Raw genomic sequence first — 22,495 nt, 5'->3', positions numbered from 1 at the left:
AGAGCACTTTCACGACCTGCTGAATTGTGAACCACCTGAAGAAGAGCTGGAACTGGGGACTGACACAGAAGAGAGAGAGCCACGCCCTCCATCCAGGGATGAAGTCGCACATGCCGTAAGCGATCTGAAGAATAATAAGGCAACTGGAGAAGATGGTATAGCAGCCGAGATGATAAAGTGGGGAGGCAACAAAGCAATAGACAACATGACCAACATAATTCAGCAGATCTGGAGATCAAAGAAGTTGCCAGAAGGATGGAAGAATGCAATTGTAGTACCAATACACAAGAAGGACAAGAGAGATGCAAACAACTACAGAGGAATATCGCTACTAGAGGTCAGATACAAGGTGCTGTCAAAACTAGTGCTCAAGAGAGTAGAAGAACAGGTAGAAAGTACAGTTGGCGACTACCAAGGGGGGTTCAGGAAGGGAAGAGGTTGTGTAGAACAGATATTTATCCTGAAGCAACTGATAGAACATAGGGCCTTAAAAAACAAAACGCCAGTAATAACCTTCGTGGACTTCACAAAGGCATATGACTCCATCGACAGACAGACTCTTGTTAGGATCCTGAAGAACAGAGGACTTGATGGAACTACACAAGAACTCATAAAAGAAATTCTGACAGACACAAAAGCAAGGGTGAGATTCAGAGGAGCACTGTCAGAAGAATTTGAGATCAAGACTGGTGTTAAACAGGAAGATGGATTGTCACCATTGTTGTTCAATATATCACCGGACGAAGTGATCGCACAGTGGAGAGCAATAAACAAGGAAATGGGAATCTGCCTAGCCTTTGCAAATGACATAGCAATAGTAAGTGAGACGGAAGAAGACGCAAAGACACAATTCGACAACTTAAGTAAGGTAGCCAGAAAGGTGGGACTGAGGACAAAGACATTAAACACCACTGCAGTCTGGGAAACACTGGAAGGCACTGTGCAAATGGTGGACAAATTTAAATACCTGGGAGAATTTATAACAGGAAGGAACAGGAGCAAGGAGGGAATAACAGAGAGGACAAAGAAGATGAGGTCAGCCTTCTGCATGACGAGAGAGGTATGCAATAAAAAGAATATATCCACAGTGGCAAAGATAAGCCACTACAAGGCAACAGTGAGGAATGCAGTATTATATGCTGCTGAGACGATGACACTGGAAAAAAATGGGGCAGAGAAACTAGAGAAAGAAGAGAGGAAAATACTGAGAAAAATACTAGGTCCCAAAAGAGGTGGAGAGAGGTGGATGCGAAGACCTAGGGAAGAATTGTACCGGAACATGAGAACAATATCCGGGGAAATCAGACTCAAAAGGGCAAGGTTTGCTGGGCATGTAGTTAGGATGAGTATGGACAGAATGGCGAAGAGAGTGTGGGAAACAACAGGGAGGACAAGGGGAAAGACAGGAACCAAGTGGATTGTTGAACTTCGGAAGGACTGGTTGGAATTGGGGATCAAGGTCGAAGGAAAGGAAAATTGAAGGAACAAATATACACCGACAAATATGCCGAAGATCAATGACAGAGAAGAATACAGGAAAAGATTAGAATGTCACCAGTGGAGCCGCCAGGAGAAATGGAAACTGTAGATCTCGGAAGAAGAGCGTGAGAGGAGAAGAGAAAGAATGAAGAGGTTCTGGGAGAAGAGGAAAATGCAGTCCACGAAGGGGCTACCCGTGGTCCTACAGAGGCCGTAATGCAAGAAGAAGAAGAAGAAGAAGAAGAAGAAGAAGAAGAAGAAGAGGACCTTCCTTCTTAAAGGCCTGTATTTCAAACAATGGCAGAAGAAATACTGATAAGAACTGCTCACAAATGCTGGACACTTCCACACACTAACTGTGTCATTTATTTTACATGAAATGATGTTAACTATCTTATTGCAATATCATTTTTACAGTCAGTTAATCAAATAACCACTGGATTATGTAGCAAGTGGCCACCATGTAAGTTTTGCACCAATAAATAGTCTTAGAACTAGTTATTTTTTCCCCTATTTTCCATTTTTATACTACTGGACATTTCTCACTTTAAACCACTAAGAGAGAGATACAAAGAGAGAGAGAGAGAGAGAGAGAGAGAGAGAGAGAGAAGTGCAATACAACACTGTGTGTGAATCTGAAATTAGAAAGAGATAGAAAAAGTATTTAATGTGTTGTCAAATGTAGTAAAATCCCATTTTAATGAGTCTCAGAAGAATTTTTTTTTCTTAAATGGGGATTTCCCTTAAACAGGGGTTAAGCTCTAGCATTTTAACATCATCAAAAAATGGTGTCTTGATTTTTAAGGCAGTATCCAGAATGAAGAAGAAAACTTTTATGTTAAAAAGTTGTTTTATTCAACTAATGGCATAAGTGAATATGACTGCATGAAAAGGAACAAAAATCTTTAAATGTATTATCTTTGGGAAAAAAAGTGTGTGTGTGTGTGTGTGTGTGTGTGTGTGTGTGTGGGAGGGGGGGGGGGGGGGGGGAACAGCGAGACGCAGTTTGCCATTTCCAGCCATAGCATACTGACAAGTGGTCACACTAGCTGACTGATATTGGCTAGAACCAACTCATTTACACTGAAAGAGAAAAAATAGTTTCCAACTGCTGCAACTAAACTTACTGCATATGCATAATCATTGCCACCACCACCACCACCATCACTGCCACCGCCACCGACTGAGGTGGCACAGTGGTTAGCATACTGGACTTAAATTCTGGAGTACCACAGTTCAAACCCATATCTGGCCATCCTGATTTAGGTTTACTGTGATTTCCCCAAATCACCCTGCCAAATGCTGGGATGGTTCCTTTGAAAGTGTTTGGTCGATTTCCTTCCACATCCCTCCCTAATCTGATGGGACCCTGCTTTTTGGTGCCATCCATCCATCCATCCATCCATCCATCCCCAAACCTGCTCCCAGACACCTTCTGAACAATCGTCCAGTTCTGCTTTGTTCTTTACAAAAGCAACATACAGTCCATTTATCTACCTGATGTGTGAAAGATCAGGATGTCAACATCACGACAAAGTCCTGCAATGTCATACTTGCTGGGATATCTGTGACAGCATTCTGGAAAATTATCCTCATTTTATTCTACACCAACTGACAGTGGGCTGCAGCCAGCCGGGCTCAACACAATCTGTTGGGTTACAACATTCTAGGTAGTGCAAGTGTGTGCAAAGCCTGTAAGATATTTACTCTCATTACATCCTTTGTTTTGAGGAATGAAACTGACTTCTCCACAAATCATTCTGTATTTAACTTTTCAGGACGAAATATTTTCAAGGTTTAGAGAGTGCAGGTGACTTATACAGTTGCTAATAAAATTGTAGGGGCACAGCAGTGTTTTTATGTCTCTAAATCACCTGGTAGTTTAAAATTTTCTGACTATTAATGTTGGCAACTTTTCACCACTGTCGTCACTATTTAAACACAGCAGGGCTGTCATTTTTTTTCTTTTCTTTTATGTCTCTCTGACACTTTTCCCTGAGCAGAACAAGCCTATGTTTTTGAGGGAAATACATTACGGAAGACCTCCATTGCCATCAACAATGAAAATGTTAATCAGATCATATCTATTATCAGCCATTCCAAAATAGTTTTCTCCCAGTGTTTAACACTTTCTAAGTAACATTCTCCATTTAAATTTTGGTAAGAGAGATTAAGGCAGTGAGTTAGTGTTTTGTCTTAAGTGATTCTGCCAGTCATGTGATGTACTGAAATCTTCAGTGATGAGCTTTGAGGCGATTCCTCAGACCCCCTCTTGTAATTTTGTTTATGGGACTGTTTCCACTTCTCATTCCATGAAGTCATTTTATTAGGAGAGGATGATTTTAAGTACTTAAGAGTCCAACACACCTCCAGTTTAGCTGCTCAGCTTATCACGCGTGATGTCGCGTCTTATGTCACTCCCGATGAATAAATTATACTGTACCTGAGGTAACTGCATATTTCAGGCAGGTGTGTGAGAGATTAGTGATGGTAAACTGTGCAGTTATGTCTGGCAAGGGTACAGTTTTCACAGTCTTATTGTGGCTCGTCACCTAAACCTCTAACTGTTGCCATTATTACCTCCATTCCAGAACACTGGGTCTCACAGTTCAACTTTTATATTATATATTATATATTGGGTAGAGCTTCCGTGAGCACACAGAAGTGACACAGCACGACGTGGAATGGACTTGACTAATGTCTGCAGTAGTGCTGTACGGAATTTACACCATGAGTCCTGCAGGGCTGTCTATAAATCTGTAAGAGTACAAGGGGGTGGAGACCTCTTCTGAACAGCACGTTGCAAGGCATCCCAGATATGCTCAATAATGTTCACATCTATATGTGGTGTGTCATGTTGTCCTGCTGGAATTGCCCAAGTCCGTCGGAATGCGCAAAGGACATGAATGAATGCAGGTGGTCAGACAGGATGCTTAAATACGTGACACCTGTCAGAGTTGTATCTAGATGTATAATGGGTCCCATATTATTCAAACTGCACATGACCCACACCATTACAGAAGCTCCATCAGCTTGAATAGTCCCCTGCTGGCATGCAGGGTCCATGGATTTGTGAGGTTGTCTCCATACCCGTAGATGTCCATCCAGTCGATACAATTTGAAATGAGATCCATCTGACCAGGCACCATGTTTCCAGTCATCAACAGTCCAATGTCGGTGTAGATGGGCTCAGGCGAAGCGTAAAGCTTTGTGTTGTGCAGTCATCAAGGGTACACAAGTGGGCCTTCGGCTCTGAAAGCCCACATTGGTGATGTTTTGTTGAATGGTTCGCACGCTGACACTTGTTGATGACCCAGCATTGAAATCTGCAGCAATTTACGGAAGGGTTGCACTTCTGTCATGCTGAACGATTCTCTTCAGTTGCCATTGGTCCTGTTCTGCAGTATCTTTTTCCGGCTGCAGCGATGTCGGAGACTTGATGTTTTGCCAGATACCTTATATTCACAGTGCAGTTGTGAAATGGTCATATGTGAAAATGCCCACTTCATTGCTACCTCGGAGATGCTGTGTCCCATTGCTGATGTGCCGACTATAACACTACGTTCAAACTCACTTAAATCTTGATAACCTGCCATTGTGGTAGCAGTAACCAATCTAACAACTGCACCAGACACCTGTTGTCTTATATAGGCATTGCTGACTGTAGTGCAGTATCCTGCCTGTTTACATATCTCTGTATTTGAATATGCATGCCTAGATCAGTTTCTTTAGCACTTCAGTGTATATATCTAAATGCCCACTTACAGCATTTTTGTATTAGAAGTGAAACTTTTTGGGACCTGATGTGACCTGTGATAGTGCAGTAAAGAAAATAAACACCAATCTGCTTTTCAGTATGTGTGGAAGTGGCCACCATTTGTGGGCTGTTTTTATCAGTATTTCTTTTACCATTGTGTCAAACATGAACTTTTAAGACACACACACACACACACACACACACACACACACACACACACACACACACACACACACACAATATGCACTCTGGGTGACAGTAAGATTGGTATCCCACCTCTGTCCATGGCATCTCCAGACATGCTTTTCCTGGTCGCCAGGATTCAAATCAAAGTGGGACTCGTTTCTGAAGATAAGTCTACTCCAGTCTATGAGATTCCTGGCTGAAGGTGTGTCTCAGGACACAGTGATGATCTGCAGCGGCATTTCTTTTCATAGCAGGGACACCTTTGGTTGTCATTTGTGGCACCCTTACAGCACAGCAGTGCTACCTTGGCCAACAAGGTTGCCAGATCTCTCTCTGACTGAAAATGTTTGCAGATTTATGGGGCGGGGCTCTCCAACCAGCTTGAGATTTTGATGATCTAACATACCAACTGGACAGAATTTGGCATGATATACATCAAGAGGACATACAATAAATCTGTCAATCAATGCCAAGCCAAATAACTGCTTGCATTAAAGGCACAGGTGACCAACATGTTATTGACTTGCTCAGTTTCTGAGGCTTTTTCCCTCGGATAAATCATCCAATCCTTCTGAAACTGTGATCATTTGTTTTTCTGTACATGTATATCACATCTACTGATTTCTGTCCCAGTCAGATAATTCCTCCACGATATGTTGTTGTTTTTGCCTTAAGAGCGTATATAATATCTAATTTACTTCGAATTTTTAAATGACATTCAAATAAATATTTGGCAATGTACAAGTTTTCTATTAAAACTGTCTATGAGAAAGAAAATGCTGGGCTGAGCTATGAAAATGTGTGGTTTTGTTTCAATTTCAACTATGACAGCAGGTCATTCAAACAATTTGAAAATTTTTTGCATGATCAGTTGTGTGTGGTGCTTTCATCAACTGGTAGTTCAGAAAATCCTTTCACACTCTTGCCATACAGTATCCAAAAAATGAAAAATGATGTACGTTCTAAAGTTTTGTAATTATATTGTGTGGAAAAAGAGTCTTTTCCATTTAAATTCTATATGGTTTATAATAATGTTGAGTTCAATAACTTCAAAGTTGGTGAAGTCATATCTAAGAGCCCAAATTTGCTTCCCAACACAATTCCCAGGAATATCCAGATTAGGACGTATAACCAACTCCCATAATATTTAGCTATTATGAAGCACTGCTGGATCTGCTAACATGACATATTTGTTACAGTAGTGTGGAAACAGTAACTTTCTGGGCACAAATTGCAATTCAAATTGAAACTTATTCACTCCCAATTGCAATCCTTCAAATAGGGAAATGACATATTTGTTACAGTAGTGTGGAAACAGTAACTTTCTGGGCACAAATTGCAATTCAAATTGAAACTTATTCACTCCCAATTGCAATCCTTCAAATAGGGAAATGGAAGTTTTGAAACACCCTGTATAACAAAATTAAATTTTCAGAGAACTGAGAACTTTAATTTTTTTGTTTTGAAAACAGATGTTTGACAGTTATAAAAAGATAACTAAATAAAAAATACAGCTTTTATTTATTTGTCTTTCATTCCTTGCTACTAGTTTCTGAGTTGAAGTTTGGCTATTACAAGTGGTGGTGATGGATCACAGCCTGACAGCTTGGGTGATGGCTAGAATGGTTGCTTGAGCATAGGGTGCGATTCCAGGAGTAGTGCCAAAGAACAAAAGATAATAAAAATAAAATTAAAACAAAGTGTAGCTGTGGAACATCTGTTTCCAAAACAGATATATCAGTTGTTGATTCACCAATAAAATTATTCTTCTGAAGTAATGCAGAAGGTCACAAAAAAGGTTCTACATGTGCGTCAACTGTTAACAATCGCCTTGGAAGTGAGAAAGACTATGGTTTATGTTCCATTACCAACGAGGTCGTTAAAGACAGATCAAAAGTTCAGTCTGGGAAAAGATAAGAAATAAAATTACCGCGTACATTCAAAGGAACCATAGCAGCATTTGCATGGATCAGTTTTGGAAAAAACACAGAAAATCTACATTGGGATAGCCAGAAGGGGAACTGAGCTCCAGTCATCTCCACTGCAAAACCTCACTTGATAACAATTTCTATCAATTTCTGAGCATGCCCCAGGGCTTATTGTGGACTATATTTCATCAAAATCCTAGCACCACTTTCAACCACCAATGAGTTACCGTACATCAAAACTGATGTTCCAGATATCAAGCTTATGGAATACTGTCATTACAGAGGCAACTGATATTCATTTGTCAGGTGTCTTTATTATCAATAAGAACAAAGTCAGTTAAACAAGGCATGTGATCTGGGTATTCTAACACTGGAAAAACCATATAGCTCAACTGTGGTAAAATTTAGCTACACACTTAAGTCAGTTCCTATTTCATTACATCACCACTATCTGCACAATAATGATTTAATGGTGTACTTCTAGGCATTCAGTTAGAAATTTTTATCAGTTTATGCTAACAGCAATAGTCAAGTCATGTAAGATCTCCAACAGTTGCAGTGTACTGGACATGGCAGCTTTGCATGTCTTCCTTAACCAATCACGTAAAGTGCTTTCATAAACATGTCAATGGTAACACCTCTGTATTGCCACAGCTCCATAGACAATTACTGTCTTCCCCTGCAGTCATTTGCACTTTGCAGCTGAAAGCTGACAACAGTGCTGGAAGCTGGTAAAGATCATCTTATACCAACTCAACAATAGCTGTGTTCCCAATGCATGCGGTGAGAACAGGAAGATGTTCCAGTGAAGTATAGGGAGCATTAAATGAAAAGAACAGGATGAATACATGAGAAAACTACAAAAACAATAAATTAAAAATTTAAATTTTTGTTGTTACTTTACCATTTATTCTGCTAACTTACTTCTGTATGCTGCTCAGGAAGTTTCATGTTGTCAAATATCCGGAAGAGTACTTGAAAAAGGTCTTTCCACCAATGGGCTCTGAAAGCTTCCCCATATGTCTTGATTATTTCAAACAAGACTGTCAAACCACGAGTTCTTACATCTAATTTACAGCGACTCACTATACAAGACAATTCAAACAGTAGTGGAAACCACCCTCTCACCCATACACGGTCTTCCACTGGTACATTAATATCTTCCATGTTGTATTCTGCAAATAACTAATAACAATGAAAATTAGAAAATCAAATTACATCTCAAAGATTATGGAATAGGGACAACTCTGACCACTTGGTATTGTTTACCTGAGGTTTCTCATCAACGTACTTGGCACATGTACGGATAAGTCTAATTGCTTCCATACTCGTATCTGGAAAGCTTGCATTACAGGCAAATTCTGACAAACATTTGACAGCATCTTGGAATGAGTCAATCATTATTGGAAAATTCTTGGCATAAAGATCATCTGTGAGACACAGAAAAGCCACATTTAATTACATGCTAACTCCAATACAAAAATAACTGATAAATTAATAGATATACTAACATTGATTTTATTGACTATGGAAAGGACTTTGACAAGAAAAACAGAAACAAACATTTCAAGTCTTACTGGACAAGAGTGTACTGCAGCATTTTCTAAAAGTATAATTACAAAACATATGTTAAACTTTTAAATGGAATATCACAAGGGCTTTGGCAAGGGTGTCGTTTGCCTTTTCAAAATTTATATATTATGATGTTACAAATAAATGGCAAAAATTGTCACTGAAACTCCCTGAAACAAATAACACAGACACAATGCTCTTTGCAGACAACTGACTGATTTTAGCTGGAAAAGCCTGATTTTGAAAGCAATCAATAAATATATAATTCAAACATCTCAACATCATAAACAGAAGTGATGGAACTTAGAGGATGTTGAATGAGTGACAGCAATATAGAAATTGATAATAAAACACAGGAGCAAGTTAAATTCTTATATCTCAGCTGTGATCTTTCTTACATATCAAATGATGATGCAAGTAGAAAACTACAGAAATTACAGTTTCTATACGGCACAATCAAGCTGCATTTTAACTGTAGCAGAGAAAATAAATTACTTGAAATGTATAAAATAATGGCAGTACTGGCGACATGTGAATGTTGGAACTTACTAAATGACAGACCAAAAAGATAAACTGTGCAGAGAGAATATTTCTGAGAGCAGTAACTGGTTAGCTGTCACTTGACAGGACAAGATGAAAGTATCACGAAGGAGTTTTTATTTAATCTGAATGAAGAAATACTGAAGCACAGCTACAAATAGAGTACATAATTAGAATGCCAGTAGTCAGAACACCAAGGTCACTGCTGAACTATAAGCCAAAACAAGAAAGAAGGGAGGTCAATAATGTAAGGAAAAGGTAGATTACTATTTACCAAAAAAATGTTGCAGACAGGCACAATAAGACTCACATACACATTAGCGTTCAGAAGCATCCTTTGTCAGAAAAATAAACACACACCATTCATTCACCCAAGGAAGCACACCTCATGGACACATGACCACCACTCTGGCAGCTCGGACCACCGGAGTTGGTGGTCATGTGTGCATGAGGTATGCTTGCTTGTGTGAATGAATAGTGTGTGTTTTTCTTTCTTTTTCTGAAGAAGGCTGTGGCCAAAAGCTAATGTATAAGTGTCTTTTATTATGCCTGTTTGCAACTTAATGTGCCATCTTTATGGTAAGTAGCAATCTCTCTTTTCCTTACAATGTTGATATTCCAACCTGTAGTTTCCACTGTTTGAAGAGGGAAGATCTGTTAGACAGAGAAAAGATGGACAGCACAAAATACTTGAGATCACAACAAAGATGACAGAGCAAAGTACTTGAGATCAGAACAAATCAGTGATGTTTTTTGGTGGTGGTGGTGATGGTTGCTGGAAACAGGTTTCCACCCCATCTAACTAAAGGGGTGCCAAGCATTGCATTAAGAAACTCAGGGAGTGTACACAATGAAACAGCGTGTTCCGACTGTCAAATAATCACTGCAAGTGTACCTGTGGGATCTTGTTATACCATTAATGATCTTCCATTATACATCCAAGAAGCAGAAATAGTTCCCTTTCCTGATGACGTGAGCTTTATTAGTTTCCTTTCCTGACGACGTGAGCTTTATAATCAAGCCTAACAGAGTAACTTCAGTAATTGAAAATGTAAATAATATTTTCCTGAAAATTAATAGCTGGGCTCTGCAAATGGACAATCACTGAATTCTGATAAAATATGATACATGCAATTCAGTATTGCACAAAGCCTGGCCATACTATTACAATGTTATCGATAATGGAATTTCAACTCTTGACTATAGTTTTTCCTCTGACTTAGGTAAATCTCTCTCTCTTTTTCATACAAGCTGCTTTAATCCCAGTAGTTATCCATCACTTATCCTCGTTTCCATTTCTCAAATCAATTTAAGCACAAATCAACATATGACTGACAGAATATCTCTCTTGCTTCAGAAGCAGTGGTAGCTACTTTATTCAAAATCTGATTGACCAGACATTAAAAGTCAGTGTGAATATCAGAAAGGGTTTATGAACAGATCCTAAACACATATGTCAGCATTTTTTAGCATTGCAACTGTGAAGACCGTGACATTTTTTCGAATGGTGTATGAGTGTTTCTATTGCCTTTTGATGCCTTGCCAGTCCACACTAGAGAAAGCTACAGCACTTCAGGTTTTCAGAGAAGCAATAGACTTGGTAAAACATTCTGGAAACTATCCAGTGTCATTCAAAACCAACAAAGAATTCCGTATCATTTTGTTGCATCAATTCAACAGTTTCTTCACCAATTCGATTGGAGTCAACAGTTCACTCCTTCTACATTTCAGTTTTGGCGCCAAGTGACTAATACTTCTTCCTGAGACGAAGAAGTAATTGGGTTGAAGATGTTTCACCACATATGAAAAGTGCAGTGCACCATGATAACCTGGTTAACAGACATGTAGCAGACTTTTTCAACAAGGTTTCAAAGCTTGTTCAGCATTGCAACAAATGTCTCAGTCAGCATGAATAAAGTACTGGTACATGAACCCTTTATGATCTTCATACTTGCAATGACTCATGCAGCAATTATAAGTTAATGTCAAACACATGATTTAAATTAAATGTTAAATATATTACTCATTAGATTATTCACATGACCACTGGTCAATTGTTCCTCATTCCTTTCTGCGTCAACCATCCCATATACCTGCTGCCTCCCACCAAGCTGTCACTTACCCTTCCTCTACCCTTCCACTCCCCAGCTCCTTTCTTCCTTCCATCACTCTAACAGACACGACCCCTCAGCTGAGTCACTCTGAAGGAGTTCAGCCCTAATATACTGTTTACAGCCAGCATGTTGTTTGTCTAAAGGTGTCACCTTTATGTGTCTGTCTGATTACTCCTCAATTGCTTACCATTACTCAGTCATTATTTCAAAGAAACAAATGACGTTATTTGCTCCTTATTAAAAGATTATATGCTTTTCATCTTGGGAGACGAAGCTTGCAAAATTTCTTTTCCAGTGGAAAGGCCATTACCATACCTTATTACCTTGTAATCTCTCTGCTTTCATCTTCTCAACAAATTCATGTGGTCTTCCTTTCACACAGCATTCTTCTGATATTACCATCACCAAATGTGGTGAGTCACACTGAGAGTCAAAATCGGTATTAATCACACGATTATACATTTTTATAAATGTCCATGTATCATCAAATTAGGATATAACTCAAGATAACAGTTCCTTAGCTACCATCTGCCTTGACTTGCGTATATAACTCCTCTTGCTTTTAAATATAACGAACACGTATTTTCACTGCTGTTTAAGTTAATTTTTATTCTCTTTTGCGTTTCAATTCTTCAATGCATATCCTATAATTAGGGACCGGAAAATATAGCATCTATTTTGGGCAAAATTTGCATCAATTTTTCGCAAAATTTCCATCTATCTTTTTGTAAATGATTGGATGCACAAATTTAAATGATTGTCATGCTACATGAGTGGAGACAAACAAATTATTAGTTCTTTCAAACTGACTGTTATTTCAGCGCCTTTTTCTTCTGAAATGGCCTTTGTTTTCTTCATTTGGCTGTATTTAAGCTTTCAAAAATGATTGTTCCGTTGATAAACAGCAGCATTTTCCCACCAGTTAAGTGAATGCATCTCCAATATAAGGTGTTTCTGGACATTACTTGTTTTTTTCCTGCCAAATTTGAAGAACAAAAAATCTGCAGACTACTAATTTCAACCTTCATTGGGCGTTCATAGATCTATGAGCCATACTTGACAATGTTACAGATAGAACTAACAAGGCACTAAGCACAGTAGTGGAACCGAGCATACAGCAACTCTATTTTAACATTAAGGGAAGAATTTTGGTGCCGTTGAAAGATGTTATACGTTTTGTTTTCCAATCGCTACAGCGGAGAGGGTGTGTACTGTAGGCTATCGTTGCAGATGGCCACAAGCATAAACAGATGAGAATTTGACCATCACAGGGGAAGAAGTGCTGCGGGGAAACAAACACCGCCACCAGTTCACTGGGCTCCAGCCTACAGCAGAACTGGCACACTGTCACAGGGATCGCTGATCTCTTCTGGTGTTGTAAGCAATCTAATTGAAATCTGTGATGGACCAGGATTAGTTGCTTCACTTATTTCAAAGTGAGAAAAGAAAACAAGCAATGCACAACACAAAGCATTCGGGGACGGCTACCATGCAACTGTTTGTTGATGTCGGCAAAATATTGTTAATGACATAGTTCAGGCCTGACCTCCAGTGGTATTCGATGCAACTACAGTTCAAAATATCCACCACCTAATTTGCCATGTCAAAACTGTCTGCAGGATACTATATTTAGCAAACAAACATATGTAAGAGGGTCTTTCTTATAAAATGCTAGGTCTCATGGCTAAGTACTACACTGCATTACGTGTATCTTAAATGGACCCTTCAACCGTCCACAGCTGGCATGGCACCACATCATTGAGTGCATTGATATACCATTGTGTTCATACATTTTATTTTGCAATTAGGTTGTGCACATTATTTTCACAAACTAGGCTTCACCAGATGATGTACAATGCCTGTAACTGCCTACATTTTTGATACTGTCTGCAGAAAATAAAGCTATTTCAAACTATCTCAGACAAATAGCTGATTTGGATACAATTCACTATGAAACAGCACCCATTAAGTAATTTTATGTTTTTGCATTTCAGGCAGGATTCGCATCTATTTTGCATTTATCACAAAATGTGAATTTTCCAGTCACTACCGGTAAGACAGCTTTCTTCAACCAATCCCTAATTTCAAATGAGAACTTTCTTCATTGTGAGAGGCCTTAATGAAGTAACAGTACAAACCCATTACTTGGAGAGAGGCAAGCATAAAAAAATTACTAATTGTGAATGTCAAAACTTAAATAAATAAAAAGCTGTCAAAAATTCTATTTAAAACCAAACAAAAAAATAGTTACAAGTGATAAAGCTCAAACAAGAACCACCGTATTAAGACAATGGCAATTTTTTGAAATTCTCCCTTATTCATTAACACTTTAGTGATACTAGATTTTGACACTTTGGAAAAATTATAGTAAAAAAAGCAATCATACTTAGGGATGACATACTTATAATTTTTCCTGTAGTCTGGAAGGCCATTTCCACAATTGCTTCATCATGGTCAGACGCTGCCAAATGGAAAACACTGAATATATTTTTCCAGCCTGAGCGTATATTATTTGCCTGCGAGTTAACCATTTGTGCAATGCACCTAACTACCATATCACGGATAGTTGGTGACCTAAAAGTGATAGAAGTCATTATAGAACAGGCTATAAATTACTGTTCAACAACACTCACATGACGGGGGAAGGTTAAACACAATGACAAATTACAATAATTTACTATAGTAATATTGTAAAATGATAACATTAAGTCTTGCTGATAGAAACATTTAAAAGTACAAAACACTCTAAATTCGTTCTTAGGATAGACTGGGAAAGAGGTGGAGGTCACTTAGATCCCAATCTGAGACGAATTCACCTGTTGCATGATGAAACAAATTTGAAGGAGATGATGTCAACACATAAACAGTCAAAGCCAGTACATGGTAAGAACTGTGCCAGCTTCAGTTTGGAGACAATAGAAGGGGGCAGAGTAGGAAACAAAGATGAATCAAAGGGGAAGGGAAATGAAAAATATAATGAATAGTACACTAATGACCATTAAAATAGCTACACCAAGAAGAAATGCAAATAATAAATGGGTATTCATTGGACAAATATATTATACTAGAACTGACATGTGATTACATTTTCACACAATTTGGGTGCATAGATCCTGAGAACTCAGTACCCAGAACAACCATCTCTGGCCATAATAATGGCCTTGATACGCCTGGGCATTGAGTCAAATAGAGCTTGGATGGCGTGTACAGGTACAGCTGCCCATGGAGCTTCAACACGATACCACAGTTCATCAAGAGTAGTGACTGGCGTATTGTGACGAGCCAGTTGCTCGGCCACCATTGACCTGACGTTTTCAATTGGTGAGAGATCTGGAGAATGTGCTGGCCAGGGCAGCAGTCGAACATTTTCAACATGCCAACTTTCAAAAGTGAAAAATCAGGAGAATTTTAGCGGTGTACTATTGTGAATGACAACACACCCCTGACGATTAAAGTTGCAATAATTCAATACCTGTAACAACTCAATTACATTTGCTTTATTATTTACATGTAAATACTAAATAATGGACATACCCGAGCCTTCAGACTATATAATTTATCATTCAACATGCTGAACAACATGAATGATGAGCTCTGCAGGTTTCTTTGGATTCACACACATTCAAGTGAAGCACTTGAGAGAACTACAGTTCAAAATTACGATCCGAGGAAACAAATTAACGTCTATTAGATTTCTGTTTTGACATTAGCACAGTTTTTGCATGAATAAATCACTGTTAAATGATCACACGTTTTCATTTCATAATGGAACCCATATTTGCATGGCATCTTATATCCGTAAGACATCTTTCCCAAATTTAAATCAATTTTATACCGGATGTACATGTTAGGCTTAGCAAATAATCTGAATAGTTTATCAGTCTGAATTTGTCCGATTACGGTAATTACTTATTCAGCACATCCATAGCTGACTTAGCCTTCTTCAAAAACTCTGAACTAAATTTCTGCTCAAAGCACTTGCCTTTTTGAACTGATTTTAAAATTAAAAATTTCTCCAAAGATGTTTCTGAAAGCATGGTCCTGGACTGAGTTTTGGTCTTTGTAAATGTGCTAAAAATTCTCTCACATTCCGCATTATTATGTGGAATTGACAAAATAGCCAGTGTCACCTTCGCAAGTTTATTACATTGAAGAACGCCATCAGCCGATTTCATCTGACCTACCAATGCCCACTGAACATCAATTCCCTCTGCTGCCAAGTTGGTTTCTTTCAGCTGAAAGTTACAGAACTGAGAGTGGAGAATATCAACTTCTGCATCTAAGTGTTCACTTTCGCTAGTCAGAATATTAGAAAATCTGTTTATGAAAAATCTAAGGCTGGAAAATGCTTTGCCAATTGTAGAAATATTTGCAACTTCTGCATGCATTAAAACTTCGCATTTGAATGGAAATTTGTGTGTCATGTAATCACATGACGATAAGAAACATTTTCTTACAGACTTATGAGTCCCATAGTGCTCAGAGCCTTACAGACTTAAAGAATATAGACTTTTCCTCAGGATTCAAAGTGGTCACCAAAGCAAATGTAGAATTCCCTATCATCAGATCACAATCATCCTTTTGATTTGCTGGAGTGTGATAATCTACATCAGTAAGAGAGCTGGAGGTTTTAATAATGAGTGGTCTCACAAATCTTGCCATCACATTCTTCAATAGTTCCTCAAAAATCGACCTCAATAAGTGGGTATGTAGGGCACTTGACTGAAAAGCTACATTTGGGCTCTCAAAGATAGGCATAAAACATGAAAGGAAAAGGCATAAAGATTTATGTAAATTTGATGACAGAAACATGAATGGCCGTTCCTCACATGATAAAGCATGGTCACAGTGTAAATGTTTTTCTGTAAAACTGATGATTGGGTTTTTCTTTTAAGTGAGGAGTGTGGTGAAATCTTACCACAGTGCTTGGACTTGTGATATTAAGTAGACATCTACATTTTGAGTGTGTTTTGGAATTTTATAATTCTTCAAAGTTTCCACTTCAGAATCCTTACTTCCAATTTCTCTCTTGAACAAACTAATCAAAGGGTCCCACTGCTCCAAAATCCTATCTAAACATCTTTTCAACGATAACCATTGTGAAGGCATGTTTCAGAATTTTCCTCATTTCTGTGTCATGTGAAGTTTGAAAGTTTCTAAATTTTTCTTTCCTCTTTGCACTCCTTTCCAAAGAATAAAATATGTAAATAATATTTTCATCAACGTTAAAGGCAAACATGCTGCCCCCTTCTCAACAGCAAGATTAATTAGGTGACAAGAACAGCCTACAATGATTAAGTTAGCAATTTCTTGCTTCAAACTTCCTGCCACACCCTTTTTTAGCACTACCATTACAGAAGCATTATCAGCACAAAAAGCCAGACAGTTTTTTAATAGAATACGGAGTTCCCATAAAGTTGAAAGTAGAACATCAGCAATATTAGCTCCAGTGGCATCCCCTTTTAAATTAGGCACAGAGAGTAGGCAATTTTGAATTTCATCGAGTTCGAGGCTGAAGAACGATACGATAATACGATATGACTTAAAGTCTGTTTTATTACTACCATCGGCAGCAATAGCAAATAGATTCGACTGCAAGTGCGCAGTAACACTGCATCGTACGTCTTCGCCATTCTGAACGAAAAATAATCGACACCTCCAAAATACACAGCCAACAACTACTACAGAGTAAACAAATCCCGCAGCAGAACCGAGAACACAATGATCCTACATTCTAGACAATGGTCTTGTAGCAGCGATGCCAACCCTGGCGCACCGTAAAGGGGAGTCAAGAATGAAACTGTCGAGCGGAGGAGCGGGGATGGGAGAGTAGTAACCCTAAATATTTTCCCCAAACATTTATCCCTCTAGCTTCCCCCTAGGCAGCTTAATTCCCCCTAAATTTAGGGGAAATCCCCCAACTTGGCAACACTGCCTTGTAGACACAACAACGCTAATCACTTCGCTTGGAACGACTATCGACTACTCCTTGTCCACCATAACTTTAAGATTGCGCTGGTGCTACCAGAAGTGGAGGAAATTGGCACTAGTTGAAAGATATTCATTCGTCTCCGAACACTGCCAGCGATAAGTTCGTTACTTCCTTGTAGATATGAAGTGCGAGCTATGCCTACTTCCGCTCCAGACAGCCACCACACGAATCTTCCAAGTTAACGTACACAAGTAGCAGCCACATCTTGTCATCCACCAATATACCGAAGGCGCAGGATTTTCAAGTAGTAAGGAAAGTACTGAAACTGCTCTGAAAATCGGGAGATCAGTCTTCATGGTCGTGAGAAAGAAGGAAAAATCGGGAGTCTCCCGCTTAAACCGGGAGAGTTGGCACATCTGATTTTCTGTATTCAGAAAGGCCCGTACAGGACCTGCAACATGCAGTCGTGCATTATCCTGCTGAAATGTAAGGTTTCGCAGGGATCGAATGAAGGGTAGAGCCACGGGTCGTAACACATCTGAAATGTAACGTCCACTGTTCAAAGTGCCTTCAATGCGAACAAGAGGTGACCGAGAAGTGTAACCAATGGCACCCCATACCATCACACCAGGTGATACGCCAGTATGGCGATGACGAATACATGCTTCCAATGTGGGTTCACCGCGATGTCACCAACCACGGATGCGACCACGTGATGCTGTAAACACAACCTGGATTCATCCGAAAAAATGACTTTTTCCCATTCGTGCACCCAGGTTTGTCATTGAGTACACCATCGCAGGCACTCCTGCCTGTGATGCAGCGTCAAGGGTAACCGCAGCCATGGTCTCCGAGCTGATAGTCCATGCTGCTGCAAACGTTATCGAACTGTTCATGCAGATGGTTGTTGTCTTGCAAACGTCCCCATCTGTTGACTCAGGGATCGAGACATGGCTGCACGATCCATTACAGCCATGCGGATAAGATGCCCGTCATCTCGACTACTAGTGATACGAGGCCGTTGGGATCCAGCACGGCATTCCGTATTACCCTCCTGAACCCACCGGTTCCATATTCTGCTAACAGTATATCACCCAACGCGAGCAGCAATGTCGCGATACGATAAACCGGGATTGCGATAGGCTACAATCCGACCTTTATCAAAGTCGGAAACCTGATGGTACGCATTTCTCCTCCTTACACGAGGCATCACAATAACATTTCACCAGGCAATGCCGATCAACTACTGTTTGTGTATGAGAAATTGGTTGGAAACTTTCCTCATGTCAGCACATAGTAGGTGTCGCCACCGGTGCCAACCTTGTGTGAATGCTCTGAAAAACTAATCATTTGCATATCACAGCATCTTCTTCCTGTCGGTTAAATTTCGCGTCTGTAGGACGTCATCTTTGTGGTGTAGCAATTTTAATGGCCAGTAGTGTACAATTTGAAACTAAGGGAGGAGGGGAAAAAAGGAAAAGATAAGAGTGGGGACAAAGAAAGAAAGAAAGAAAGAAAGAAAGAGAGAGAGAGAGAGAGAGAGAGAGAGAGAGAGAATTTTTAACATGTTTGATGCATTACTGCAATAACATGTTTGATGCATTACTGCAATAACATGTTTGATGCATTACTGCAAAAAATTGACGTCCACTAAAACTATCAAAGAATATCATTGTAAACCTTTGATGGTGATAATGTAGCATATACAAAAAGGACCTGACAAATTATTAATATTATTATTGACGATGTGGTGATGGAGAAAATACTATAACCGTGAGTGTACTATATTACAGCATTAGACCGCATTTAAGCAGGTTGACCAATGACAATATTCATTAGCAACAAGAAACGGGGGGAGAGGGGGGGGGGGGGGGGGAAGAAACAGTAGGTTAACATATAGGTATCTTTATTAGGCCATTAGATGACTTTTCAATACCAATTTCTTACACATTAAAAATGAGAGCAGGCAAATGCAAATCAGTTTATTGAGAAATCAGTTCAGCCATCACAGACATTCAGTGTCGCAACCAGGTCCTAGCTATTACAAACACGCTGACACAACCACACACGATTATGATTACTAAAGGGCAATGGGGAAACAGAACAGCCATAAATAGTAGTTAGTAAATTAAATATTAACAATGTGGTTGCACTATGAAGTAGTTATTGTGCTGCCCATATTGTACCATCACATGGCACAAATAACTAATAGAAATTTAAACATAGATGGTGGAATTAAGATTTAAAAAATGAATCTATGCTAACAGAATGCCAATAATGTAGGTGGGGGAAACTACCATACAGCAGGTACTTAGGCCACAAACACACTGCCACTGGTAACATGCCTGTGATGCAAATGTCTCCTGAGCTGAACATAACACGATTCCAAATGAGTTTTTTGTTGTAAGTCTTTACCCACACTGGTGGAAACCCTTTCTCACAGTGTATCTGCATTTTATGATAATTTATGTCTAGAAATGAGGACACTATATTGTTTTGTGGTACTCCTTCATTAATACTCAAAGGTTTAACCAAATGGAAAGGCAAGTGCAGTAGTTATCATCAGTACATGAAAATATACTACAGAAGACCAGACATGAATTACCTGCTATGGGAGCTGAATATGAAAGACTATACTGGCTTCTATAGCTTCACTAGGATGTCATAATCTGATTTTGGCCCAGTATTTGTTAATTTATGAGCTTCACCATGGCCATTTTGTTAACCTGATTTTAATGCACCAGACGGCATATGTGATTGATTGATTGAGTCATTAATTAAAAATTTTGCATAATTTACAATAATTTTTGATATGATACTTGCACTTATGTTCCCAATGCAGATGCATAAAATTATTCCATAAATTCTTATAAACTTCTAGATTACCACATTTTTTGCAAACCAAAATTTTATCAATACTTATATTCCCCCTTGAATAGCAAAATTTAACCTAGTTGTTTTCAAATAATCATGTAGTTTCTTAAATTGCTCATATGCTAGTCTTTAAATAGTTGAATGTCACTAAAAACGCAACAGTTTGAAAGGGTCTTTAACTGTAATTGTCATTCGAAGGAGCTGCTGTTGAGTGTGGTGACTTTTAATTAATGAATGAACTAACTGAACTATTGCAGTTTACTTTTTATTGAAAAGATTTCAAGAAGCCAGTGCTGAATATAAAATGCGATGTTTTATAAAAATATGGCCAATGTTTTGTGGCATACTTAGCTGCTTGATTTAATGGTTGGGTGGTTGTTTTGGGGAAAGGAGACCAGACAGCGAGGTCATCGGTCTCATCGGATTAGAGAAGGTCGGGGGAGGAAGTCAGCCATGCCCTTTGAAAGGAACCATCTTGGCATTTGCCTGGAGCGATTTAGGGAAATCACGGAAAACCTAAATCAGGATGGCCGGACGCGGGATTGAACCGTCGTCCTCCCGAATGCGAGTCAGTGTCCACCTCGCTCGGTGCTTGATTTAATGACTCATTAGAACTACCACTGATGATTGGAGAGTGTTCCATTAATGTGTTTTTCAATAATTTTGCAATTCGTACGAGTAATTATGCCACTGAAATGTTACTTATATTCGAGTGCCAACCTGACTGTATACTCACTAATATTTCCACAAAGCAGGGAAAATGGCCATCATCCAAACAGTATAGCTGTGAGGCTAATAAAACTCATGAATTGTGATGGTGAGCACATTATTTTAAGCAATCATCATCAGAGACTGAAAAGATTTTGAAATTCATGGCAAGAGACTGACATGCTAATGTGGAAGAGACAGGCTACAGAAAATCAGTTTACTGCTTTACAACTTGTTACTTATCATGTTTTGGCAATGCCACATCCATTCAGAGATTTGTATATTTACATCCAATTTCAATTTCAAAGCAAGCAATATCTCTCTTCTAACAATTCTGTCATCGTCTATTTTGAGTGCAGTGAATGTGAGGGTGTAATCTGCACTCACCACAGAGTAGCTGGAAAAACAGTTGCAGATATTGTTGGAAACATGTTGCAAACTTTGTATGTACACACCTTTTCAGCGACATTAGGAAACAAGCACTGATTTTACAGCTATTAAGACCACTCTCAAATTAGGACAACAAAATAAACTCTTTCTCCTAGTTCCATCTATGGTACTTTTATCCACTGTTTTATTTCACTGCTTTTTTCATTGATTTGGAGTGAATTTCAAGAGCAACTGAGTCTCTCTGCTTTTTCATTCCACTGATAAACTACCATAATTTGTATATAATAGTGGTTATGATATGAATTAATCAACATTGTGAACTATTCTGTTGAAGGGAAAAACATCTAGCATCTTTCCTGTAAGTTAAGATCTATACTGCAAAGTAAAATTTCCTTTTCAGGGACCAATAGTGACAAATACAAAAAACTGCATTGAAACTTAAGGTGTACAAATAAAAATAAAAGCAGTGAATACCTGTTTTTCTTCATGATGTGTTCAAATGGTCGCAGAAAGTCTTTCTGAAATCTAAAGTTCGCAAATTCTCCTTTTTCAATGAACTTCATTGACAGTTGGCGCAGTGAATCCACAGCAAAGAATGCAATGTCTTCACTTGGACTGCATCCAACTTTATTGAAGTGGTCACCTAGTACTTGCCATATTCGAGACCACTGCAGTCTTATGCGCCCCATGTTATAATACGAAATCTCCACTATCTTCTGAAGGCTGAACATACGTGGATGTGATGGATGTGCCAACTCATCTAATGAAACCTGTAACAGCAAATGTCTTACATAAAGATACAACACTGACTGATAACATTCTATGGGTCAATAGTGGGAAATAACCTGCTTCCTGAAGAGTCTGGTAGTTATTATATTTCACTATTGCTTCTTCATATCCAATGCTGTTTAAAAATGTAAGCCTTCATATCAAATTATTCCAGCAATTTCTATTCAGAAAATATTTAACATTTAGATCTAAAAGTATACATTGTAAATGTTAGGTATCTGTAATT

General features: G+C 38.8%; 1 protein-coding gene across 1 annotated transcript in view; it reads right to left on the bottom strand.

Annotated features, from left to right (window-relative positions):
- LOC126251977 (brefeldin A-inhibited guanine nucleotide-exchange protein 1) overlaps positions 1 to 22,495 on the bottom strand; it is a 261,180-nt gene that overhangs the window by 54,733 nt on the left and 183,952 nt on the right. Inside the window, exons 20-23 of the mRNA XM_049952749.1 lie at positions 21,955 to 22,250; positions 13,978 to 14,150; positions 8,620 to 8,780; positions 8,275 to 8,535 (exon numbers count right to left, since the gene is read on the bottom strand). Of these exons, the coding sequence (XP_049808706.1) occupies positions 8,275 to 8,535; positions 8,620 to 8,780; positions 13,978 to 14,150; positions 21,955 to 22,250 (891 nt within the window). The remainder of the gene's footprint in view (positions 1 to 8,274; positions 8,536 to 8,619; positions 8,781 to 13,977; positions 14,151 to 21,954; positions 22,251 to 22,495) is intronic.

This window comes from Schistocerca nitens, chromosome 4 (genome assembly GCF_023898315.1).
Source record: "Schistocerca nitens isolate TAMUIC-IGC-003100 chromosome 4, iqSchNite1.1, whole genome shotgun sequence".
Classification (NCBI taxonomy): domain Eukaryota; kingdom Metazoa; phylum Arthropoda; class Insecta; order Orthoptera; family Acrididae; genus Schistocerca; species Schistocerca nitens.
The sequence above is the reverse complement of the archived record's forward strand: the minus strand, read 5'-3'. Positions and strand labels throughout refer to the sequence as shown.